This window comes from Pimephales promelas, chromosome 1 (assembly GCF_988280905.1).
Source record: "Pimephales promelas chromosome 1, fPimPro1.hap1.1, whole genome shotgun sequence".
Taxonomy (NCBI): domain Eukaryota; kingdom Metazoa; phylum Chordata; class Actinopteri; order Cypriniformes; family Leuciscidae; genus Pimephales; species Pimephales promelas.
The window spans coordinates 34,339,343-34,366,587 of NC_142769.1; the positions used below are offsets into that span (position 1 = coordinate 34,339,343).

Genomic DNA, 27,245 nt, shown 5'->3' on the forward strand with positions numbered 1-27,245 from the left:
TAATGTGGGGTGCTATAGTTCACTACCTTTACGTTGAAGAAGTAACAACAGAAATGAGTTAGGTTTCAGGGTAATGTCACGCTGAGGTTTTCGAGATGTTTAATTTGTTCTTTTAAATCAAAAACACAGGGTGGACATTTGTGGTGCATCTCTGCTTTTTTGTCCTGTCAAATATGAAAGTAATGAAACAGCATATAAGTGGACTCACTGGCACTTCATAGACCTTCGGTGCCATGGTATCAAGTATTTTCTAACTCTCCAAATGTGAAAAACATTTGTCTATTAATGGCAAACACTTTCCTCTTAGAATTTTCCAAAGGACTTGGGCCGCTAGTCCAGTTCTTTGTGGGATATTGAATATGTAAAGGTTGTGTGTTAGCGAGGCTGTTTCATTCAGTGCTATTAGCCTTTTGTAGCCCTGCTACAGAGAGAATAAAAAAAAGGATGAACTTAATGAGTCTGAGCCTGATTGTTTTAACAGTTCACTGTGTCATTGCCCTGGAAGTTTGACTAGACTATTAAATCACTGCAACAATGGTCTTCTTTCTCATGCTCATCTCTCTATTTCTCTTTCATACTTCCTTCTTTCCAATTTTTTTTTAAGTTTGTCCCGAGCTGAACTGAAGTGTAAAGTGCAGTGCCAAAAGTGGCTATAGCACCAGTAATATTTACAATATTAATAGCAGTGAAAATATGCACACAGTCTGACCTCCTTCTGTGAAAAATTATTTCCAGAGACATTTGAAAATGTTTAGATGAACTTTTAACTGGTGACCTCGGTTGGGTTTTTTAAACTTATTTCCTTATTTCATGCTCATTTCAAACTCATGTCAACTTGGTTCGTTTATCTAAATATGGTTATATCACAGAAATTTCATATTTACATAAGAAACAGTGATACACTGTCACTGTCAGTTCATTTTGTTTATTTCGCTGTATTGACTGAATGGCCTAATTGAGACTGAGCCGTCAACATAGATCTTTATTGTTATTTTTTTCTACATTCCCCACTGTAAATAGCCTGTGGGTGTCTTATAATTATATTTTAACTAATGGGTAAAATCCATTTGTCTGGGGAGCTGGATCCAGATTTTGTTGGAATGCTTCCCTGAAGGAAGCTTGCCAAATAGAGAAATATTTTCTCAAGGGTCCCATGATGCTGACCCCTGGCATATGGGAGAACACTCAGGTCTGGATCTGCAATAAACGAGTGTCGGATATTGTTCCCTTCGCACTGTCCCTGAGTGGGTATTGCTCCTGTTCAGAGAATTAACCTTAACCACCTGTCAGAATCAGCTTTAGATGTGGTGATTATTGGTGTGTGTGTGTGTGTGTGTGTGTGTGTGTGTGTGTGTGTGTGTGTGTGTGTGTGTGTGTGTGTGTGTGTGTGTGTGTGTGTGTGTGTGTGTGTGTGTGTGTGTGTGTGTGTGTGTGTGTGTGTGTGTGTGTGTGAGATGTGGTGCTTCTAAATATTTGTATTATGGCAGGATGTGTTAGTGCCTTTGTATTTTGAATCTTTCTTGTTTGAGGCAGAAGGAAGATGGGTTTTTAAATAGAACTTCTGAGTATTTCCCCTTCCTTAAATATTCAATTCAATTCACATTTATTTTTCACAATATCTTTTCAAAGCAGCTTTACAAAAGAATACATGTATCTACAAAACAATTTAGAGTAATCTGCAATCAGAGGTAAGTAACTGTGTCAAAGTAATGTCCACATGTCAGACACCTGCAGTTATACGATAATAACAAATCATGAATAGTTGGCTAACATCATGCATTCATTTAGGCAGAAACAATGAGCCTTGTTAATGCAATTATTATGAGTTTTGATCATAATGATTACAATTTAAAGGTCCTAAATCTGTTTTTTTTTTCTGTACAACTTTTTTCTACTATTTTTTGATATGTGTCTGTAATTTGTCAATTTAGTGTCAAACTTGTTTAATTTTGTGGGTATTGGATCTAAAAAAATTTGTTTTTGGTCTAAGATGCAGTAATTTTTATCTGTTTCATATTTGTAAAGCATTGCAATTGTTCTTTAGGGAGCGATAATATAGGCTGAATCATAAAATGCTGGGTTACTTTATGAGGGTTATTTGCAAATCTATCTTTAGTGGTTGGGATAATCATTCTACCTGATTCATAACACTGAGTAATAATACTTTAAGCTATGAACGGACCTCTGAGGTGCAATGCTGTTCTGCTCACAAGAAAATATAGCAGTTTACATTTTATAATAGCTATTTTGAAGTAAATGGACTTTTGTTTCCCATTATTAGTTTTGCTTTCATTTTCTGACCCCAATGGACAGATACTGCCTTGCGTCTGATGGGCTGTTTAATAGTACCACCTCACCATTAACTAATTATGAAGTTCTGAATGACATTTTGACCTGGCACAGGCACAAAAATGTGAAGTCAAATAAGTTTTCTCTTTCCCTCGAGACCCCTATCAGCATGAAAGAATTCTGCATCTCTTCAATAAACAGTTGAAAGTACACATCTTGATGTGTTTAAGGATGCCTAGTATTCCAGTGATCTGTGACTAGTTAAATTAGTCCTCCATGACTACTTAGTGAAAGTGACAGCCTTTGCTTTTAAAAGCTGCATGCTTCCAAGAGCCGTGAAAAGTATGTACTGCTCCCTACAGCGCGACTGCTACTGCACCTGAATAATGTGTGTGTCCCTGATTGCTCTCTGCGGGAGCAGTATTATGTGTAAAGCATGTCAGCATTAATGGAGCGATGTGTTTAGTCAGTCTGGGTCATAGGATACATATTTCAACACGCACACAAACAGATCTCAGCATAGTCCCACATACCTAACCGCCCTGCATGGTTCCATCGATACATTACCTCAGACATCAACATTCAGCTTAAACCTGTTTAAACATTCTTTTGCTGTTAGATTCCACCACCTGCCATCTCTCATTGATTCACTTCCCCTAACCTCCTTTAAACGTCCCTGTGTTCATAGGGAGCTTAAATCAACAGGCTTCTGGCTGTATTATTTACAGGGAAGTGGATCACACACCTGCTTTATGCTTATGTGTTTTTTGTGACATTTTTGTTAGATGAATGTTGTGTCAAATATAATATTTATATGTTTGGATTGTGGATGTTTCTAGGTTACTGGTAGGAGCCCCACTGGAAACAAATGGACAGCATCAGACAGGAGATGTATACAAATGTCCCTTAAGCAGGAGATCTGGAGGACCCAGCTGCTCCAAACTCAATCTTGGTATGGTGATTGCATGTTTTATATTTTGTGTGAAATAACATTTCAGCATTGTTTGTATCATCATATTTGCATAATTAAAAAATACACAATTTAAACTATCATCATAATGTACATATTACGTCTTTTTGTTATCATTGGTGAAGTTGGACAACCCATTGTTAATGAAATTTTTTGTCAGTAATTGTGTTGATGGGATTAACACTGGATGACTGTGGATTATAATTACTAGATATTTAATTCGCATAAATACTTTTTGTAAACAGACTTCAAAAGGAACTGTAATTATTTACTAGCACCAAATAATTACTTCACTAAGCTTCCAAAATAAGGGTAAGTGTTGTGGTTTGGGTAAAGTGTTACCAGGCATGCCTTGTGGAAAGCAGTGGGGGGTGGGGAACAGATTGATTTGTTCAAATACACCCCTGAACTTGAGTTTACATATTAGTTTTTCACTACAGAACGCAACATCTATAGTATGTCAAGCATATGTGTTCTATATAATGTTAAATGTGCCTATTACAACCACTCTGCCAGTTTCAATATGTGCATGCGTATAGATCCACACACATAACAGATGCACACTGCAGATAAAGTCAGGAATGTCTAGACAGAATTAACAAATATGTTTACTGTTAGAGGAAGTCTCTGTTTAAACTACATGCCACATATGGACTGTGGTCAGATTTTACAGCACAGCATTTTATTTCACTTACACATTTGAAACATTTGTTAATGTTCTTTTTTCTTAAGGAAGGATATCCTTGACAAATGTCTCTGAACGAAAGGATAAGATGAGACTTGGAATGACCCTTTCGTCCAACCCTAAAGACAACAGCTTTGTGGTGAGTTGAAAGTTTTGAATGTCTGGTTAGGTAATAATACATATTCAGTGTTATATTTTTAAAGTCATCTGGAATTGAAACGGCCTACAACACTAATATTATTAAGTGTTTAAACAACATCTATTCCCTGTGGAACACTATGGAAACATATTTTTTTATGTCAAATGAGCCCCTGATCTTCATGTAAATCCTAAATTCATTTATTAATGGTGCACTTAATTCTCTTTGTGATAATTCACAGGCTTGTGGTCCCCTTTGGTCGTACGAATGTGGTAGCTCGTACTACAGCACTGGAATTTGCTCCAGAGTCAACGCCAGCTTCAAGTTTTCCCGTACTATCGCTCCTGCCTTCCAAAGTAAGCACAATGCACCTGCGCCCTCGATTTAACTAGGACAGTTTTTACAGTGACATTTCAGTGTTTCAACTTTCTGTCTTAAATGAATTTGGCCATGACAGTTTCTGCCATATGCAATATATTGTGGAATTAATCTTCTTTTAAAAAAGAAAATGATCATGACTGCTCACTGAGAGCTGAGAACATAAATCTTTTTTTTCTTTTTTTTTTTTCTTTTTTTTTGATGAAAGAATCATAGGCCTAATTTTTTAAATTTTAGAACAAATCCCTAAAATTAGCTTCTGAGCAGAATTACTACCTTTTAAGAGTTTTATCTGCCAAAGGTATCAAAAACATCTAATTTCCCTTATCAGGGTGTGAGACATACATGGACATAGTTATAGTCCTGGACGGTTCAAATTCAATCTACCCCTGGAATGAAGTTCAAGACTTCCTTATCAACATCCTGCGGAAATTCTACGTTGGACCGGGACAGATTCAGGTGTTTTTGAGTTTCCGAACAATGTCACTGCGAAGTATTAAATGTGTCATTCATTTTTGTCACATGAGGTGAATCATGTGCCCGTCAGGTTGGAGTACTACAATATGGAGAAAAGGTGGTGACAGAGTTTCAGCTGAATGACTTCCGTTCTGTGGAGGATGTGGTCAAAGCAGCCCGTAAAATAGGCCAACGAGGAGGAGAAGAGACCAACACTGCACTTGGAATCAGTGTTGCACGGTACTACACATAAATTACAAAAATGATCATAAAAAACTCTTAATAATCATCCAGCTCTTGCTAGTAAAGTACACTACCATGCAAAAGTTTTTGAAAGAAGTCTCGTTCATGAAGGCTTTGTTTGTTTGATTGAAATACAGTATAAACAGTAATATTGTGAAATATGTTTATTATTTTAATTTGTTTTAAACTGTTTTCTGTTTTAATATATAATTTTTTTTAATGTCATTTATTCTTTGGTGTCACAGAAAATAGAAATCATTCTAATATGCTGATTTGTTGCTCAAGAAACATTTCTTGTCATTATCCATGTTGAAAACAGTTGTGCTGCTTAATGTTTTGTGGAAACTGATGCATTCAAAAGAACACATTTTGTTTAAAAAATATTAATATTTTTGTTACAATATAAATGTTTACTGTCACTTTAATACATCTTTACTGTCACTTTTGATCAGTTGAACGCATCCTTGCAGAGTAAAAATATTAATTTCTTTAAAGGATTTCTTTAACTTACTGACCTCAAACTTTGGAATGATTGTACATTTAGTTTAATACTAGAGTCCAAGACTTACATTTACAGAGCATAAATGATTATCTTTGGATATTCACAGTTCAGAGGCCTTTAAACAGGGAGGTAGAAGAGGAGCGAAGAAGGTCATGATCGTCATCACAGATGGAGAATCACATGACAGCGCTGACCTGCAGCAGGTCATTGAGGACAGTGAGAAGGACGGCATCACCAGATATGCCATCGCTGTAAGTATTGCCTTCATTACTTGAGTTTACTTCACTTTCTTTCCTGCTTTCATTTTTTGCTTTGGCATTGATGCCAACTCTCATGCTGAAATTATGTGATGATGACCTATTTTTAAAACTGGCTTTTAACCAGTCATTGAAGTCACATTTCTGATCCTTTTCAGGCTGATTGATTCTTGACGTTCTTCCTCACAACAGGTACTGGGCTACTACAATCGCAGAGGCATCAACCCTGAAGCTTTCCTTAATGAGATCAAGTACATCGCTAGCGACCCCGATGATAAGCATTTCTTTAATGTGACAGATGAGGCAGCTTTGAAGGACATTGTGGACGCTCTTGGAGAGAGGATCTTCAGTTTAGAGGGTTGGTGATTTTACCACATGATTTTACCAATGGCACCACACACAGCATTGCATCATGTCCATAACACAGCCCAAAACCTCAGCCTGTAAAATCTCTGCACAGCACTACACTGTAAATTGCAGTGGACCAAATCTTCAAATTTATACCACATCGCTTTGCTATATTCTCAGTGCCAGCTCTTTCTTTAAGATCACTGAAATCTGCAATCCTCTGTTGTAGGAAATGGTGGACTCTTTTCTCCTGTGTGTTTTTGTTGTTTTTGTGTGCAGGGACCAGCAAGAATGGGACAGCATTTGGTCTCCAGATGTCTCAGGCTGGCTTCTCCACACACATAGTGGAGGTGAGTCTGTATGTCCATCAGTCTGGAAGTGCATTTAAATATTGTCATGTAAACGCATTAACCTGTTTTCCTTTATCAAAGTACAGTATAAACCGATCAACACAGGTAGATTTTAGTATAGTAGAAACCTTACCCCTATTTCACCCAGCATGTATACACATTAACCTGCATTCTGTCAGCCTATTGAAGTGTGCATGTGTGATATGTGACAGTAAAGTGTCCTGCAGATATAAGCACATCTAGAAAGAGTGAGCATAGTAAGGGAGTAGGAAATATATTGCAAACTTCAACTCTTTCTTGACTAAGAAATTATAAAAATGTGATCTCATCTCATGTAGCCAAAGTTGAGTGGTACACTGCTTATTTATTTAAAGGGATATTTCACCCAAAAATGAAAATTAGCCCATTATTTACTCACCCTCAAGTCATATACTGTAGGTGTATTTTTAGTCATTTTAGTCGATAAAGTTTTAAATATGGATATTTTTCTTACACGAACGCATTCGCTTCACTTCAGAAGGCCTTTATGAACCGCCCAGAGCCATGTGGAGCACTTTTATCATGGCTCATGGCTGGATGCACTGTGATGGACTTAAACGGCCATTCACTGCCATTATAAAGCTTGGAAGAGCCAGGACATTTTTTAATATAACTCAGATTGTATTCGTCTGAAAGAAGAATGTCATATAGTACACCTAGGATGGCTTGAGGGTGAGTAAATGGGGTCATTTTTATTTTTGGGTGAACTATCACTTTACCATCATATCTCGTATAACAAATGGAACACTCTCTGATACAGTCTGATACACAAATTATTTGGTTTTGATGTCACTACTAGGGAAAAACCAGATTTTTTAATCAAGTCTAGTAAACATAGCTTACCTGCGTAAACTGGGACTATGGGTTAATTCAATAAGCTAATTTTTGGGAGTTATCAGTCTATACAGGTGTGAATATAAATGTGCTTTAAGTTCTTGGTGTACTTTATTCCTTAGATCACAGCTCCATCTCAGCTGAAAGAAAAACCTAGACATTTTAACTGAGATCAGATTAAGAACTTTGCCTGAACCAAAAGTAAGACGCTCAATGAATGTTTAGGTTTACTTTCTTTAAACTGAAACTTTATCTTTCTTTCTTTCTTGCTTTCTTTCTTTCTTTCTTTCTTTCTTTCTTTCTTTCTTTCTTTCTTTCTTTCTTTCTTTCTTTCTTTCTTTCTTTCTTTCTTTCTTTCTTTCTTTATCTTTCTTTCTTTCTTTCTTTCTTTCTTTTCTTTTTAAACATTCTTCATTTCTTTTCTTCTCTTTCGTTAGGTTTTCTCTATATAAGTCAGTAAAATGATCCACCAAAAATATTACACCTTTACAATGGTGAGCAGATAAGATTCCTCCCTGATAATTCAAACAAGCCTCTTTCTGAAGGCCCAGGCTTTCCCAGGGAAGGGATTATTGTGGTGAGAAGTGTGGAGGAGCCGCACCTTAGGGGAGATGGAATATTTTCTTCTTGTCTGTCTGAACCCAGAGCTGATTTTAGAGCTGGATTGTCCTCCAGCACAGACCCAGCATCTGACACTACCATACTGTACCTGCTGCTCCGTCCACAAATCAGCCTAAACTGTACCTGGTGGGTCTGTATCCATCCAAGACCTGCTCCCAACTGTAATGCTAATCATTTCTGTCCAGGCTGCACAGTTTGCTGATGCAACCCCTCCGATTTTTCCACTCCGTTCCCTTAAGGCAAGCAATGAGAGTTATTAATATCTAGTCTTTTTTTATGGAAGAAATGGATAGGAAAACTCCAGATGCCCATTGGGATGGCTGGAAATCTGGATGCCTGGGACAACATCTGCAACAGAAGGATCTTGAGTGTTGAGAGGAGGGATAAGTTGTTGGAAAGAATGTTTGGATCATATCCCTAAATCCAGATACTCTTTAAAGTGTGTGGGATGTGTCAAGGTTTAAATGTGTCTAGGCTTACATACATATGTGTGACACATATTTGACTTAGACTTTATTTCATGCCCCAGAATTTATGCATGGTAATGGAAATGGTTAATACAATTTTAATGTATTTGATATTGGCGGAATAGCCAGCTGCTGCTGCTGCAGAGCAAGGGCCAAGACTTCCTACTGCTAATACATTCACAGACATTGATGTGAGCATGTAAGACACACTGCTGCTGCTGCACATGTAACATACATGAATGAACCTCCCATCAAAGCAGGAAACAAGAGAAAAGGGCAGAGCCCTCTTCAACAAACATCCAAACAGATCATTTACAAGTTGTCCAGCCAATGCCAAATAAAGCTGTGGACAGGAAGACTTGCTATACATTTGTAAAGCAACTTTTTTTACCCTAAACAGTTGTATAGGGTAATAGGAGAAATAGACAGAAACAAGCAATATACACATGATGTTGAGTGGTCAAACAAGCTGCTGCATCAGCAGATGTGCATACATACATACATGATACAGACCCATCTCGAAAATGTCAGTCCTGGCTAAGGTTATGGAAACTCTGGTAAATGAACAATTGAAAGACTTTCTAGCTACTAACAATACTTTATCTTACTTTCAATCCAATCAGGTTTTCGTAATAGACCCAGCACAACTACAGCAGCCCTAAAAGTAGTAAATGATTTCATTGACTCTTTAGATAAAAAACAGCATTGCGCAGCTCTTTTTAGTGATCTATCTAAAGCTTTTGATACTGTGGATCACAAAATATTAAAACAAAGACTTCTCGGTGTCAGGTTGTCAGAACAAGCAGTTTGCTGGTTTGAAAATGATACAGTATATCATGTAGATCGCAAAGCGTACAGGTAGATGGTCTCACCTCTAGCCCTCTTACGTAGTAAATCCAAGGGTGTGCCCCAGGGGTCAGTGCTTGGACCACTCCTTTTTTATTATACATCAACATTCATGATCGAAATGTCTCCAACGCAAATTTTCATTTCTATGCCGATGACACTGTGATATACTGCTCTGCAGCGGTTACATACAAATAAAAGACCATTGCTGCTTCATAGACACAATTGCATAACACTCCAGATTATGCTTAGTAAATAACTCCACAAGACTATAAGCAGATGCTTAGATTAACTGTATTGATGCTTAGATTAACTGTTGTCATTTCTAACATTTCTAACATAAAGCTAGTTTAAAACTTGTAAAGATTACTCCATTTAGGAATTAAATAACCGGACCACACAATCTGTGCAGAGTTGTGGAATAAAACATCAATCTCTTATCTTAGAAGTTGATTCCAGATTCATTCTGAAAGCGCGCTGAAGACTGCTAACAGCAACACTATTCGTATTTGTTTGAATGTTGAGCCGCAGCTCATTGGCTGCTAACAACAACCAATCAGCTGGGCTACAGTATGTAGATAATGACGTGATCGCTACCAAGTGAGTTAGACCAATGAGCATGCACCATCTAGAGTCTCATGCCAGCACTAGGTATTAAAGATACACAGTAACAATATAAAGTGATTGCCTAGATATAACAGTGAATTTGGCAAAAAAAAAATATAGATTAATTTTTAAGTTAAAGTTAGTAATTGAAACTGAAAAAACAGACTGATATATCTTTATTTCGCCCAGTGAGATCGATGCTGAGCCAAATTAAGATAAAGATGCCATCTGGGACCTGGCGTGTTTAATGAACCAATCAGATAATATTAAATCTATAGTCAACGACAACCTCATTTGATTGACTACAAGAAGAAGGTAGACCCGCCTTCCCTCTCATTCTTGGAAAACTCTAATGAGTGAGAGAATCTCATCATTATTACACCGCAAGCATACATACCAAGTTAGATTGGTTCTACATGGTCGATCTGTTTTGCAGTTCTTCACACTGTTGTTTTCGCTTGCAAATGGCTGTTCACCGGCTTACAATACTTTTGGCCATGTTTTGGCATCCACTTGGGAGTGCGGTAACACTTTAGAATACGGTTCCTTCGTTAATGAATAACTACACAAGAACTAATGAGTAACACAATTTTAACAATCTAGTAACTATTATTAACTAACAAGAAACTCTGATTAACAAACTAGTAAGTAATAGCGCACAGACGAAAGTGATAGTTCACTATTAAGTAATCAATAACTACTATTTTTTTAATACTTCCCAGAGAACTACTGAAAAAGTTTATTAACAATCTAGTAACTACTATTAACTAAAAGAAGCTCTTATTAATGAATTAGTAAGTAATAGCTCACAGATAAAAGTGTTACTAGATACTTCTGTGGGAATTACTAATTATTTGGATTCGTATTATAAAGTGAAGATCATTTAAACTAACTAGTAATTACTCATTTATTACTAAAGACATTTTCTAAAAGTATACTAAAGTTCACCAAAAATCTCAAATGGTTGCACAAATCATGACTAGATCATGTAGTAACACTTGAGTAATTACTAGTTAGTTCCAATGATCTTCACTTTATAATACGGATCCAAATAATTAGTAAGTAATAGCTCACAGATGAAAGTGTTACTAGATTCTGTGGGAATTACTAAATATTTGGATATTTAGTAATTTAGTAATTTAGTAATTTTTTAACATTAGGTTTCGAGGCAGTCCTGCTTTGTGTCTTTGTGCTGGTCCTTTATCACATCTTCTGCATGCATATGTGGTGCTGGTTTTATGGTAGCGATGATGAGGTGCAAGGTTACCAGATGCACAACATCACACTCAGCCAGCACTGTTTTCATTTAGTGACTACTTTTATGCTGTGAAAGCCAGGCTGCAGTAGAGCCGAAGCAGAAGTTGTTGAAAGGATGAGGTCACACCTTAAAGGCACACAAAGCAGGAGGCTTTCTGAAAACATTGGTGGTTTCATCCACAGTGCACAGTGTTCTCTGATTAAAAACCATAAAGTCATTATTATCAACTCTCTGTGTTTATGTTTGAGATCTGAAGTAGCCTATTCAGTGAGCCAGAGCAGCGCATTCTCAGTGGGCTGCAAGTTCAGGAAGAATGTTCCGTCTGGGCTGGGATTGCTCGGAACGTTGTTTGTTTATATGTAAGCATCCGCCAGGGAATTTAAGTTCTCTCTAAACATGAACCCATTCCACTTGCTCTCATTCTGACTACTGTCTACATAATTAACAGTGTGGGATGCCAAGCATTTTGTTCATATTTTACGGAAGAATAAACTCATCAATAAGTAAATAAATTGTTTATGGGGTTTCCATGTGAATTGAATGCAAAACACTTCCAGAGAAATGATGAGCTGGATGGACACTGAATAAGATTAAATGTGTGAATCACTGTATTATGAGCTAAATGAGGTCAAGAATGTAGCTACAATATGTTCTATACAAACAACTGCAAAATGTGCATTTTTTTAACTGCTTTCTACAGAAAGGCAGAGGCATGATTGATGCATTGGCTAAATAATATGAAGAGGTTTTTGAGATTGTGAGCTTTTTTTATTTTTTTTTTCCACGGATTCCATTATTCTTCAGCAACTGTTCCAGAATTAATTATATGCAAGTGTCACTGAAATTGTTTCATTTTATTTGACTAGTGTGCCATTGGAAGCAAAAGCCCATCAACCCGAAATGAACCACTGCAGATGATCTAGGCTAGGGTCTCATAAAAATCTGAAAAACTGGCAACTTAAAACAATAGATGCCTCCAGAAAAGAAGAATATAATCATCGAATTGTATCTAATTGTAAAGTTAGTGAATTTTATGTAAATGTAACAATATGAATATATTTGTTTGCTCTGTCTGCAGGACGGTATTTTAGTGGGAGCTGTGGGAGCTTATGACTGGAATGGGGCTGTGCTGAAGGAGACTCGTCAGGGTAAAGTGGTTCCACCAAAGTCCTCCTATGAACAGGAGTTTCCAGATGAACTGAAGAACCACGGAGCCTACCTGGGTAAAGAATCCACACCTATACATGCAACCATAGCTGTCACTGAGATAAATGGCCCAGTGTGATACTGTATGTCAACATCTATATGTTTTTAATTGTTATTCATTCTACTGTATTTTTTTACTCTCTTGGTTTCATTTTAACTCCACTCTGTTTCCAAACAAAGATACATCCAGTATACAGTAAATTGATAATCATTTTATTTTATCATCTTTTGTGTTTGTAGGTTATACAGTGACATCAGTGGTGTCAGCTCTCAGTGGTCAGTTATATGTAGCAGGAGCTCCACGTTTCAACCACACGGGCAAGGTCATCATCTTCACCCTGAAAAATACTGGAGAGCTCACTATATTACACTCACTCAAGGGACAGCAGGTAAATCACTTGAACATAAAACATGCTTACAAACATTTTCAGCACACAGTGTTTGAATACAATCCTCATGTATTCTCCAATAGCACTCTGACTCATTCTTCACACACAGTTTTTGCGTGTTTACAGCTCTCCTGTATGCAAGTACTCGAAAGCTTCTTTTCCACTGTCAGGCCGAACGGTTTTAAGACCAGCAAGGAATTGTTTCAGTTTAATTTCCAATTGAGCCTGGTTGGCACAGCACGATTACAACCCGTTCTCAGCACCATTGGCTAACCATGCTGAACCATAGTGGTAGAATGCGTGTATAGTGACGTCACCACTCAGGATTGGTCACTTATCTGTTGCCTGGCTACCAGTTTCTCTGTAGCTGGCCTGATGCGCTATTCGAGCGACCTAAACACAAGGTAATAATAAAATCAAAAGAATTATCTGAACATCCCCCATAAAACAATCACTATTTACGTCTCGTATCGTCTGTAGATTATTGCGTTACCAATGCAATGCATTTGTATTACATTCCAAAGAGCTCCTTTATCAGCCACACAGTGGAAAATGAAACTATATCCATATTGACTGGGCCGGACCACCATGGAATGGATTGATTTAGCAATGAGAACGTTTTGGCCAGATGGTGGAAAAGCAGCTAGACTGTACAAACGATGGTGATCAATTGGTCATTGTGTTTTCAATCTCACTCCTGGCTTTCATTTGCGATGAGTGGACTGTTTAAGTCTAGACTACAAACCCAAATCCATGTGCTTCTCATCACAGTCCTAAAGCATGCAAATAATTTCTCTCACAAACAAAGCAGAGTTATTGAATATGTTTAAAGGAGGTAAACATTTAACACATTTAAGCATTTAAGGTGATTATTACCTCAGGAGATTGCCTTAAATATCACCCCCGTTAATCAAACTGCACAATTATGCATGCGACTCTTTATTTAGAAAGCATATGATTGTGATTGAGAGAAATAAGCATTTGGTTATGCTGTTTTTTGTTGTTGCTTTGTCTAGATCCACATATACTGTATATATGTATATGCTTCATACAGTAGGCACAAAATGCATATCCTTTTGCACCAGTAGTAATCAGTCTGGCTTTGATGGATGTGTTTGCAGATAGGGTCATACTATGGCAGTGAGATTGCTCCAGTGGACATGGATGATGATGGAGTGACTGATAACCTGCTGGTGGCTGCGCCCATGTTCTTCAGTGGAGGCTGGGAAAAGGGCAAAGTCTACATATACAGAGTCACAGAGCAGGTACAGTTTGTTGTGAAAAACAAGTTAATTGGCCATTGACAAGCTATTATATTACCTCCTGTTTACGTCCCAGAAAGCAAGATTACAGATGTTGTCTCTTGTTTTAAAGCTGAGGGATCCAAGCTCTGAAAATTGTGCCTGTGCATTAATGCTGCAGTTCCTCATTAATGATCTCACATACGTAAATACTGACAGGCTTTTGCCACCTGCCATACCTCGCATCAGAGAGTAGTGGAGGGTGAACTCAGCAGGAAAATATTTCCCCCTTGAAATGTAATTATATGAATCGCACAGAGAGAGCGAAAGCTGCTTTAATAAATGGAAAAGGCTGGAGTGAATGCAAGAGCAATGCTGTGAATAAAGCAGACCTCCATCTTTATTCATTTAGCTCTTATAAGCTTTTTCCTTGTGTCCTTAACCAGGGTACCACAATCTGTGTTATGCCTCAGGTTGCAGCCAGACACTGGGTACATCAACATCGTTAAATGAAATAATTGACTATTGTTAAGTCGTTATTCAAATAGCTTTGTACGTACTCCATCCATTTATTATGCAAACCATTCTCCTCTCTTTCTTCTCCTCTCTTCTATTATATTCTCTTCTACTGTAATCTAATGCCATTAGGAAGGATGCAATTGATTTCATGTGTCTGTCGTCTATGGCCGTATATTTTCAGTGCGAGTGAGAGATTTAGGAATTTAGGAGGAGAGTTATGTGCATGGCTAATTACTCTCCCAAATACTTGGCTAACTTGAACAGTTTTTGCTTTGAGAAATTGCACCTTTCCCTCAAACTTTCCACCCATTTGAGACTAATTGATTTGAGAGGCTCAAATGCCTTCTTTCTGTCCTCACCTTAAGTGATAATACAGGAGGAGTTCTTGCATTTGACCTTGGGAGTCTGGTTTGGACTGTTATTGTGAATGTGTATGCTTAAAACTATTTATTTCAACCATGTGGATTTTTTTAAAGGCTGCATTTTATTTTCAAAATCATGCTACAGTTGTGCTGCAATCTATGCTTTTTTATGTATTGTTGGATAAAGGCAGCAGTTTCGTCCATATTTCTTACATAAAAGCATGGGTTGTCGTCATCTCTGGATCTCTTACAAAATCTTGTTTCTGGTTATAGAAATGTTTAGCCCGTGTCCATGACCTAAGTGGATATTTACATCTTTTCAGAGTTTTTTTAATTGTTGGTGTATGAAATAAATATAAACAATGATCCTATTCCTCATTAAAAGTTTGCATTTGAAAATTTTTGTGCAACATTAATATAAACTTAATGTAAATAGACTTCTTTCATATCTCTCTTAAACCATAATATTTATTCTTACTGTATTTATCCCTGATTCCTAATGCATTCTTAATGTATTTTTTGTCCAATTAAGACTTCAAGATTTCAGTTTTAAGGAACATTGAATTATAGGTTAGATGAGCATCCAATAATATGAAAATAGGAGTTCACAAAACATTCAAGTATCCCACCCACATAGACAGAGTACAGCCCAGTGCATGACCACATTTTCAATGTATTGTGGCGTCAGTTGACTTTATTAAAGGGCAAACTATCTGTACATTGTGAAACCCATTAGTTTACCCTCTGCCTTACCCCCTGTACAAGCCATCAAACTGAAGTAACAAGGCTCATGCTGTATCTAAATTGTGGCTTACTTCCTCACGGCAGCTCTTTATGCTTGTTTTCCCATCAGCCTCGTTTCATATTGGAGGGCTCGCTGGAGATTTTAGATCAAGGTCAGAATGCCCGTTTCGGCTCTGCACTGGCCCCTGTGCCTGATCTAAATGGAGATTCATTTAACGATGTGGTGGTGGGAGCTCCGCTAGAGGATGATCACAAAGGAGCCATTTACATCTACTACAGCCAACGCAACAGAATATTGAGGAAATATAAACAGGTACCACAGAAGTATCCAGCTGTTCTCTTGTGTATTAATTACTGTATTTGAATGTGTTAGCTTTGAATAGTTATATATTTTACACCCATCCCCTTTCTTTGTCAGAGGATTGCTGGAGTTCAGCTGGCCCCGGGTCTGCAATACTTTGGTTGTAGTATCCATGGCAATATGGATATGAATGGAGATGGCCTGGTGGATCTGGCTGTGGGCTCGCTCGGTGCAGCAGTACTTCTGTGGTGGGTCTCTAACACAGGGTTCTTTACACTGTTAGTTTCTCCTTAATAAAAAAATCAATAATATTTGCTGTGCTACAGGTCTAGAAGTGTTGTCCGAATCCATGCTACGGTTCGATTTGAGCCCAGCAAGATCAACGTATTCAATAAAGACTGTCGGAGAGGAGGGAAAGATGTGACCTGCATGTCGGCTATTGTATGTCTGAATGTCACAGCTCGGACTCCTATCAGACCCTCACAAGAAATAGGTCAGTTTTTATATCTTTTTTTTTCAATAAATAAACAATACTGTACTTTGATGTCTTAGATACAGTAATTAAAATGGTGAATACAAATTTAATTTCTGTGTAGATTGTTGATCATATATGAAACTTGTGCTTATTTATCTACTATATGTAAATAATATGGTCTTTTTGCACTGAATCCATCTGTTGGATTGCACCAGTTCTTTGGTCAAAGAATGACATAACACTTAGCTTTCACCCAAACACACTCAGAAGGGAGAACACAAAGTTATGGTAGTGCTTTGAAAGCAGCAATGTCCTCTCGTCATATAGAATCATTATAAGAGAAATAAACAGTTGACAGCTGGCGGGATTCTCACACCACCAACCAGCTGCATATTCAGTGTAGTTCGGTTTAGGTTTCCCTTGTAAGCATGCCACGTATTAGCATGAAAAATATTCAGTTGTGATGAATTGTTCAACATACAGTAATCTCTTGATCTTTCCTTTGTTGCTTTGTGGATTCAAGATTTGCCTTGGGGGGGGGGGGGGGGTAAAAGAAAAAGAAAAACACGTTGTATGATGACTCTGGCTGAAACAACAAATTAAATTAGTTAAAAAGTATTTTTAGCATGTGTAATATTGTGTCAAGTAGCTAAAAAAATCAAATGAATAGTGTTATAATTGGTTCCAGATATAATAGAGATGTGAATGGTTTGAATATTGTGTTTTATCCTACCTATACATGAAGTCATCGCTGTGCAAAAACTCTAAGTAGCAGTGACAAAGTGTGTCACACTGCTTTACTGCTTTAAAATGCCCTAGAACTGAGACATTTAAAATGATACCAAACATGTATAATACCGTATGATAATTGTTCATATTAAACCGTATAGATTTTGGAGTGAATTCAGGTTGGGGTGGGTAAAGGGAATGATGTATAATTGGGAGGGGATCAACTCAAGTGTGATCGTGTCTCAAATGGGGATGGTAATATAGCAAGAGAGTTCAAATGTTAATTTCCTTTGTAGAGTAGCCCTCTCTTCCAGTTCTTCCAGTTTCTCCAGTCTTACAAAACCAAGTTACATCTGTCCATTTGGTCTACGCATTAAATCCATCTGAGGTTCTGAAAGTGAACAGGGACATTTTTGTTGAATTTCTCCATGGAAAGCTGAAAACAAAAAGCGAGAAACCAAAAATCAAAAACTCATCCAAATGATTACTAATGATTACATCCAAATGAAACCCAATTTACACAGAGGGATCTAAATCTGGAAATTAAGTGCAGCTTTTGCAACAAATCAACCATGTGAGGGTATATCTGCATCCCTGTCCAAAGCTCAGTTTTCACTGCAGAGGCAAATACTCTATTCTGTTTATACTTTTGAAAAGGTTTTTAACGAAGGAAATCCATAATTAGTTTAGTTTGATTTTTGAATAACTAAACCTGGGTCTTGCCATGAACATAGCCATAGAGCCTGGAATGGCGTGAAAGGGAAGGAAAAAATGCGTCAGTCCCTCAGGTCTATGGTTTGACACATGCAGTTTGACTTAAGACCTTGGTGTTCATCATATGTTGTTTTGAAAATCATGTGCTGGAAGGTCAGTTTCCTGTGTAATGTGTGGGACAACAGAGCAGCACAACTGTTTTTAATTAACCTTCACGACCTCCGAGCATCTTCATAAAAAATGTCATGATTGTGAAACCAATGTAATGGTCTCAAAGACCAAAGCATGTCATCTCTCTATGATCATCTGGGAAATCAGATTTGAAACATTTGGGACATTATAAAAGGAGATTTTTTTTTTTCTAATTCACCTCACATGTGCTGAGCAGGGTTATGTTGAGGGTGTCATTTATTGGTACACATTTTTCACATTTATGAGATTTTAGAAAATATCATTACTTTAGGTTTATAGAGTGTATTTTAAAGGTTCAAAGTTTCTTTCAGCTTAAAACCTCTGTTTGAACCTTGACAGATAGCCGAACACTCTCTTGTCATTCAGTTCTCTTAAAAGGGGTTTTCCTTAAGGTTACATTTTCTCACTTTTTAGGCCTTAGAACTCCCAAATTGCTCTCAGATCTCCAGAGTATCATAAATTTCACCTCTAGAGTGTCTTAAATCTATGTCTTAAATCAAAAGGTTGGGGTCAGGAAGCATTGAATACTTTTATTCAGAAGGGAAACATTAAATTGATCAAAAGAGACATTCAAGACATGTATAATATAACGTATAAAGTTTAAGATGCTGTTCTTTTAAACTTTATATTTACCAAAGAATCCTGAAATAATCAAAAAAGATCACGAATTATTAATCAACACAACTGTTTTCAACATTGATGATAATAATAAATGTTTGTTCAGCACCATATCCGCATATTAAAGGATCATGTACTGAAGAATCATGTACAGTAAAATTGCATTTCAAAATATATTAAAATAGAAAACAGTTATTTTCATTTGTAATAACAATATAATTTATTTTACTGTTTTTATTAAAAAAAAATACTGCATTGATGAGCATAAAATATATACTTCAGATATTTTAGAAACATTAAAAAAAAATCATACTGACCTCAAACTATTGAATGGTAGCGTATACACACGCTATCTAGCATTATTTGCAAATAATTTGTAAAGTGATGAGTAAATAATTTCACTGAATGTTCACTTTATTACTTCCACTTCTCTTAGCTCTTAGCTATAGTGCTTTCTTTGAGGAGAAGCGCTTTAACCCTCGAGCCGTGTTTGATGATCCAGATCGCCAGCAGCCTCAGAATCTTACACTGCTTCCTGGAGAGGAGACCTGTGACCACATCTACTTCCACGTCATGGTTAGCTTTCACCTCTTTGGTTACAGTATCATAAGGGTGCATTACATTGTAAATCATTTATAATGAGAACAAAATCTGTGATAACTGCCAAGTCATTATTGAATCTATTAATTATCTACTTTAATGTCTGTTCATTCAGATTTTCTATTGAAATAACAGCATTCCTATTTTATTAAGTTCACTTTCTAGCATTACAGCAGCAGATTGTATTCTTCCAAGTTACTCTTTTATAGCCATTTATTTATATTGAGAGATTTATTATATTCTAATGTTGATACAGGAGACTACAGACTATGCCAGGCCCATTATATTCACTGTAGAGACAGAGCTATTGGACCTGGATCAAGGCCCAGCTCTGGATGATGGCTGGCCAACTACTGTGAAAACACAGGTGAGTGTCTGTAGGTCAAAGGAAATTATATAACATTAGCGCATATTATGAAACTCTTTTAAATGTACAGTATATTAATACATATAAATGTAATGACACTTTGCGTTGTTTTTTCTTCTTCTGGGTTTTCTCCAGCTTCCCTTCTGGAACGGGTGTGATGAAGACGACCATTGTGTTCCAGAGTTGGTGTTACAATCTCAGACTGATCTAATAAATCGCAAGTAGGATAAGTCCCGCACACACACACACACATGCTAACGCACTTATTCACACGCTCATGTCCACTCGGATGCTCTACAGGCAGTTCTGTGCCCAGGCGTTTCGGGCAGGCAGTCTGATATGTCGGAGTCAGACAGCAGCAGAACCTTCCGAACGCATTATGGAGGGATCCAGAAGGAGGATGGTAGTGGATGTACGTCTAGAAAACAGAGGGGAGAACGCATATGGAGCCCAGCTTAACATCACTTTCACTCCAAACCTACGCTTCTCCAGCCTTATAGTGAAGGTACATCCCTCTAATACCTTTAGTTGTTTGGTACCTGACAAGGATTGATTTTATTGTTCCTGATTTTTTGATAAATTGATTTTATTGATTTTATTGTTTATTGTTCATTCATAATCTTGATTGATACTAATTACGTTCTAGAAATGCATCTGCAATAGTAATTGCTACTGTAAGTTAAATGATCTCTCTGTCTTTATATTTAGGATAACTCTGATATACATATAGACTGCCGCAGTGAGAACAAGCGAAAATATGAGAAATCTTGCAATATCAGTGCACCCTTTATGAGAGCAAAGTCACAGGTGAGTTGTCATTCCAACATTGATACAGTTAGACAGTTACTTTGAACCATATCAAACACCTCTAGCCCATAAAATGATTTGTGATTTGTGTGATGTTTTTTAGGACCATTAGCGAAGTCAAATTTAATGTAACTAGTATAGTAACTTTTTGTACACTGTACTCCAGCCATATGTACACAGCTAACAATTTGCCAGTGGCTGCATGTGCAGAATTATATAATCCTAATGTGAGATTTGTTTATTGCCATGTTCAGCAACACTAGACATTTAGAGGTTAAACCAGGGTTAGCACTAGCCGTCTGTGCTCTAGAAAGCCTTGCTTGCACACACAAATTGGACCACACAGTCAAAAACCCTATAGACTTCTTCACATTACCCATCTACAGAATTGTCAGAATCTGTTGCAGACATATCAAATCTTTATGTCTGGAATGTTCCATGGGGCATAAATAAACTCACAAGGTCACCAGCACCCTGAAGTCACAGAATGATTCACTTAGTGTCCTTTTTTTACCTATGCTCATGTTCGGCCCTCTCCAGAAAAAGAAAAACACGAGGCAGGAATGTAATTCAAGAATACTGTTGCAAAAAGGTTACAACATCCATACAGAGCCCATCAATCACATAGCTTGGACCACAGAAGTCTGTCCTGTGCTTTGATAGGAAACGGGTCAGCAGCTTCTCACAGAGTCCTGATTCATTTTCTTGAGGACTGGGGGTCATTGGAGCTACACTTGTGGCAACAGAGAGAGATTTTATGGGCCCACATGGGAGCATGGTTCAGTTCAGAACAGTTTGAGATGGTGCAAAAGTGGAATAAAAGGAGGAGAACTCAGGAGGAGAGAATGTAAAAAGGATTTTCCATGCTGCTTTGTGCCACTACTCACCAAGAGGGAATGAAGAGTTTGCCCACGTAGTTATAGCTGTGTCCAAGTGCTTCCTTTTCTCTAAGCAAGAATCGAACTAAAAGCCAATGTCAAAATATTTTCAGGTCATTACTGTTTTGCTTTTTTGTAGGTCTGAAAAAAATCTGACTACTGACTACTGAAAAAAAGCTACTGACACTTGTCAGTCACTTGTGTTACTGTCATGTGGCTGTTTTTATTAAACATTACTCTGTCTCTTACTCCCCAGGTAACATTTCGTTTGGAATTTGAATTCAGTCACTCTGTGCTGCTGGATCACGTACGGCTTATTCTGGAGGTTACCAGGTAATTACCTTTCCTAATTGATTCTGCACTATTTCAGCCTGATTATTTTCTTTTAAAAAAAAAGGTAGTTCAAAAATCATATAACTTTTATCCTGTGGACCACAAAACAAAAATAGAAAATATGAATGGATCACTGGATTATTTAATGGCCGCTCTCAGATTGAAATCAGCTAGATGTGGTAACTGCAGTTAAAGTATCTAAAGCATAGTTGATGGTTTGGAAAGTTATGAAACTAAGAAAAAAGGATTCTGATGATGCCTAAGCTGGAACGTTAAACTTTACATAAACGCTACCAAGCATCACTGCGCTGTGAATTACAGGGTGAGTGTATCTGCCTGGGAGGGTTCTCATGCTTGTTCTTATATTTCTGCAGTGAGGGTGAGGAAGTTGTCCTACACGATAACATTAATGACATTTTCTACACTCTAAAATATGAAGCTGATCTGCTTTTCACAAGGTGAGATAGTTTAAACACTCTAATCAACATGTGTGGTTGTGGGAATTAGAATAGTTACAATATATTTTGATTCTTGCAGGGAGTTTTACCCAACCCGATATGAGCTTAAACCTGATCTCTCTCTCGAAGAACCGGGTGATTTCAACCCTCCGTTCAACTTTACCTTTCAGGTTAGGTCCACTTCTTAGCTATGTGTTACTAAAGAGAGCAGGACCCCAAAAACTGATGTTTCAAAAAAAAAAACATGTTTCTTCTATGCATCGCAGATCAAGAACCTTGGTTATTTTCCAGTCCAAGACTTGCAACTGTACATCGCAATCCCTGAGGTCACTAAAAATGGCAATCAACTCCTGAAGATCAGAGATTTCCATATTGACCAGGTAAGGAGGACACAACTAGACTATAGTTTTACTCTACCGGTTACACATCAGATGTTCCTTTAGGTTTTCAAAAATCAAAAAAAAAAGTTTCAAATGTTTCAATGTTTCAAATGTTTAAAAAAAAAAAGTTATGCCCTTTCGATCTGATTTTATCTATTTACAGTCTGGATAAGTTGACGTTAGTTGCCAAAGGTGAGGTCCAGTCTGCTGATTTGAGTTCACAGAAAATCACATCATGTATTATGGGCAAATTATTTTTTAGCTTCAGAATACGATTCAATCCAGTTGGAGGATATGTTATTCATGACCATTTTGTCCTCTGTAACCATTTACAGAGTTGGCAAGTGTATGCCTAGTATACTAAAATCTGTTTTAGATTTTAGAAGTCACAAAGTGTTTTCAAGCCTTAAGTCTTTTAAGTCTTAAAGTTCTATCATTATGCTTGTAAATGCTTGTTATATAGCTGTTTGTAAATGAAAAGGGTCTGCAAAATTTGAAAGATCAAAGTTATCGTCTTCTAAAAAAAAAATCAATTCAGAATTGTATCAGCAATTCCAGTCTTACTTCTTATTACATACCTACATACCACTACAATACTATGGTCTTACATACCTACATACCACTACAATAATATGGTCCGGAGTAGGCCTCCGAAGCTGAAATTTAGGTATAGGGGTTTCATTTTTGACACGAGCTGTAAGCGGTAGACCAGTCATGACAGACAGACTCATCTGACCAATCAGAGCAGAGTATGCTCATGGAAAGGTGGGGTTTAAAGAGACTGAATATTCGAACAAACAGTTTTCAGAATCTTTGAGAAATTAGATGATATGCAATGTATATCATGAGACAATTAATGTGTTTTGACATTGGATACATGTAGGCCTATTGCAGGAGACATTCAAAACAAAGTTAGGAACCTATAAACCAGCATAAATGGTGCATTTTAAGTCTTTTATTCAAAGTGATCTACATAACAATCAAAGTATACTATTTTTCAGGTCATGCATTCCCTGGGAATCAAACCCATGACGTTTAAGCTGCTAGTTCCATGTTCTACTGTTAGAGCTACAGGAGTGATATTAATAGTGATTTGTGTCATTTTTCCATCAGGTAGGTGGAAGTCATTGTATTCCCCCTCAGCATGTGGCACACAGTCGAGCCTCTCCAGAGGACCTCTCACGAACATCCCGCCTGGTATGACCCTTTCTGCACAGGCTTAGAGTGTCTGCCTGTTATCACAGACAAAGCTTGCGCCGTATTCAGGCTAGCACTTTAACACTTTATAAAAGTCTAAGTCTGGTTTGTGCCGTTTTAAAGTTTGCCTGATTTAGGGGCTTTCAGATATGAGATGTGCTGATTTAATGCACAGCAGTAAAGTACTTCTCTGTAAAATAGTTGGTTTATACTCTCTGAATGAAGCCACTTGAGTTTAATATATTGTGCCATAAATCAAGCTCATTATTGGTAAATGTGGTTCATCTTCAATCAGTTCTAGAAATTGTATTGTTTTTGAAGATGTCTGAGGTGGGGAGTTTTGTAATGCAACTCTAACGCGTGTCAGATTTCCACCACAAGCAGCTGGGTTTCATCAGTAAGATTGTCTGTTTGTGAGAGAAATGTTTCTTGTTCCTTTGCACAGAACTCCTCCAACACAATGGTAGTGCCAGTGCAGTGTACCGTCAACCTGCCTTCCTACAGAGACGTCAGCGTGAAAATCGGCGGATCCCTTCGTACTGATGCACTGCATGCGGTGTGTAGCAATCTGATGGAAATGAAGAAGTACAATGTGGGAAAAACCTGACATCAAGGCAGTGTCCGCACACAACATTAAGTCTGTAGTCAAGAGGATCTCCCAAAACCAATGCAAAACCTAGACTAGAGCAGTAATTAGAGACATACTGTTACTAAATCGGGTCAACAACTAGCAATTGCACTAAAAATCACCTTGAGATCAGTTTGTTCAGAAAAATTGTTAGCTGTGAGAAAAGCTATAGCATCATTTGTTTGTCGATTCCAATGGAATGCAGACAATTTATAAAAAAATGTGGCCTCTCACTTCTCATGCTGGTCCTCTCTCACTTTCTCACACACTTTCTCTCAAGTATCTGTCAGAGAAACTGAAAACTGTTTTTCCTGTCATGGCAGTTGAAGTTCAAAACCCTTGAGCTGGTGACGACAGCCTCAGTGGAGCTGAACCCTTCCAGCCCCATGTTTCTGCCTGAAGAGAGGCCGGTCAGACATGTGAGTCACCCTCTGTACACATCAGCATTTACAGAAAGCCACGTTACAGAAACATTGCAGGACAACCTGTTTAGAATAGGTAAATATAAATCCATGACCGAATACTCCAAGACGTGGTTAGTATGACGGGTTGCTTTTGTCTTTTCCATCCTTGGCAATAATGAGGAGGAAAAACAGAGACAAACGATGTGTTTTCATTCATCTGTCAGAGTTAAAAACAATTGTACACAGGCATGAAACATAAATCCCTTCATGCTAACATTGCGGAATATTTGACTTTACGCAATTAGGCTCGCTGGTTGTCTCATGCCAGAACCTTCTCTTTACACACCAGTGTGTCCTTTGGTGAGCTACTGTAAGAGTTGTTTCACCACAGTTAAAGAACCTGGAGCCAAGGGGACCGAAAGGACCAGCAGCACACTTGAGATCTGTTCTTTTCTTTATTATTGTGTGGTGCTGCCATCTATAGGCAGGACTGAAAATAGACATACATTATAACATCAGCAAATCTGATCTCAGCTGCAGCAGATGAAACATTTGATAAAACATGAAATGTGTCAGTGGCAAGATATACAAAGGGAAAGCTATGAGGTTGCCAGTAGTCAAATAATAAGCAGCTATCATAATTGCAATGTGAGGCATCTCTGATAAAGCAGTATAGTGTTTTATAGTTTTCTTTTCTATGTGTGTTTTCTCAGATAATCCTGGAGATTAGGAAAGAGGAGGATTACCGTGTTCCCATCTGGATTATCATTGGCAGCACACTTGGAGGCCTGTTACTCCTCTCTCTCCTCATTCTGGCACTTTGGAAGGTAATGTGTCCTATGCATATATACTGTAAGCGCATACAGACTAAGTGGAATACAGATAGACACATAGATACGTACTAGATACATAGATATATACATGCATGTATGCATGAGTTGTTGGCTGTATGTTTATCTGTCTTGTATGTTTGGTGAGCCAAAGAAAAAGAAAAATTCATTCTAATTTTAATTCTAATTCTAATAGATTATTTGATTAGTGAATCTTGAATATCTTTCTTATTTTATTTTATTTTTTTACTCAACTAGTTGGGGTTTTTTCAAAGGCAAAAAAGGCGTGAGGAAGCTGAGAACGAGGCTAATGGCAAGATGGTGGAAGAGCGATAACGCAGGCTTCTCAAGAGGGTTCAGACAGGCCTACATCTCAGGGACCAACCAACAGCAACATTAGACGTCTCTGAAACTGAGAGAAAGAGAGAAAAACAGAACTCGAGGCAATGAATAAAGCAGAGGGATATGCTCTGCGCACTGGACGACCTGTTGTTCAACCATGAAAAACACTGCAATTATCCTCATCATGCCTGCACTGCTTACTGAGCCGACCCTATAGATGGGTCTCCATCTCTCTTCTCACTCCAGATCAAACACCTCAGATGACATGATGTTCACAAGGATGTTGTTCTGAGAGACATGTTCAAAAGAGAGACTTTTGGAAGATGCAGTCGTGTGAAAAGCTTGACTTTTGACATGAATTCAAAGAAAATAACTTTTTCACAGGGACTTTGGAATCGCAGTCCATCCATTTGATCGTTGGCCAAATCCAATGTCTGACAAGAGACAAGAGAATATACAAGAGAAACCTCAAAGTGCTGTAACTCTATGAAACAGCCGTGTTTTCTGGTGCTTCTTCTTTGACATCTAGAAAAAGGGACATCTTGGTGGGGAAAAAAGTGCAAAAGTTGGCTCACTTTATTGCAATGGCCATTGTTTTTATATGTAATATTATATTAGGCACTGGAGTTTGTAGCTCTGTTTTTTTTTTTTTTGTGGTTGTAATTTATTGAAAAGAAAATGAACTGTTATGTATCTTATTACATTTTTATAAACTATCCTCTCTAATACCCTAAATAATTATACATCTTCATTTTGTTTACTATAATATATTATGCGCATTGTCCAATCTCAAATAACACTAGAGGTGGACATTTACTATTTTACTTTTTTACAACATTGATGCACTTTTTTATATTGTAGTGATACAAACTTGAATTTTGTAAATATACAGTTTATCTTTGAAAAACAAATTTCAAATGTGTGCTTTCATAAAGATTGTGGCATCACAATATATCTCTTGCAAGACATCAGCCCTAGTTTAGCTTCCAGGATATGCTTCACACCTCAACAAGTAGCCTTTGAGAAAGGGTATGCTTCCTATACAGTCTGACTTATGACTTATTCGTTTAAAATATTAAGAATATTGATCAAATTTCCTAACGTTAATAGTTGTTGAGTGTTGCAGATGTATTTTAGTCAGGGATCTCTATTCTTTGATGGTTGTGTATATATACATATACACACACACACACATATATATATGTATATATATATATATATATATATATATATATATATATAT

The 27,245-nt window shown here is 37.4% G+C and overlaps 1 protein-coding gene and 1 long non-coding RNA gene across 3 annotated transcripts in view; one reads left to right on the top strand and one right to left on the bottom strand.

Annotated features, from left to right (window-relative positions):
- Positions 1-26,959, top strand: part of itga11a (integrin, alpha 11a) — a 42,536-nt gene extending 15,577 nt beyond the window's left edge. Inside the window, exons 3-30 of one of the 2 annotated variants that reach the window (XM_089129538.1) lie at positions 3,129-3,241; positions 3,992-4,083; positions 4,325-4,439; positions 4,793-4,920; positions 5,009-5,157; positions 5,769-5,913; positions 6,112-6,277; positions 6,547-6,617; positions 12,367-12,511; positions 12,735-12,883; positions 14,005-14,148; positions 15,859-16,062; positions 16,168-16,298; positions 16,377-16,543; positions 19,215-19,354; positions 19,635-19,745; positions 19,881-19,966; positions 20,046-20,250; positions 20,454-20,552; positions 21,687-21,763; positions 22,138-22,221; positions 22,301-22,391; positions 22,488-22,601; positions 23,715-23,798; positions 24,244-24,354; positions 24,750-24,845; positions 25,544-25,657; positions 25,936-26,959. In XM_089129538.1, coding sequence (XP_088985664.1) covers positions 3,129-3,241; positions 3,992-4,083; positions 4,325-4,439; positions 4,793-4,920; positions 5,009-5,157; positions 5,769-5,913; positions 6,112-6,277; positions 6,547-6,617; positions 12,367-12,511; positions 12,735-12,883; positions 14,005-14,148; positions 15,859-16,062; positions 16,168-16,298; positions 16,377-16,543; positions 19,215-19,354; positions 19,635-19,745; positions 19,881-19,966; positions 20,046-20,250; positions 20,454-20,552; positions 21,687-21,763; positions 22,138-22,221; positions 22,301-22,391; positions 22,488-22,601; positions 23,715-23,798; positions 24,244-24,354; positions 24,750-24,845; positions 25,544-25,657; positions 25,936-25,950 — 3,346 coding nt within the window. In that variant the 3' untranslated portion in view covers positions 25,951-26,959. Of the gene's footprint in view, positions 1-3,128; positions 3,242-3,991; positions 4,084-4,324; positions 4,440-4,792; positions 4,921-5,008; positions 5,158-5,768; positions 5,914-6,111; positions 6,278-6,546; positions 6,618-12,366; positions 12,512-12,734; positions 12,884-14,004; positions 14,149-15,858; positions 16,063-16,167; positions 16,299-16,376; positions 16,544-19,214; positions 19,355-19,634; positions 19,746-19,880; positions 19,967-20,045; positions 20,251-20,453; positions 20,553-21,686; positions 21,764-22,137; positions 22,222-22,300; positions 22,392-22,487; positions 22,602-23,714; positions 23,799-24,243; positions 24,355-24,749; positions 24,846-25,543; positions 25,658-25,918 lie in introns of both variants that reach the window. The other variant, XM_039688657.2, reaches the window with a different exon arrangement.
- LOC148998464 (uncharacterized) lies at positions 23,542-25,759 on the bottom strand. The gene is made up of 2 exons (XR_016161824.1): positions 25,577-25,759; positions 23,542-24,366 (listed from the first exon to the last, which is right to left on the bottom strand). It is a non-coding gene; the product is annotated as an uncharacterized LOC148998464 (long non-coding RNA).
- Positions 26,960-27,245: the final 286 nt, after the last annotated feature.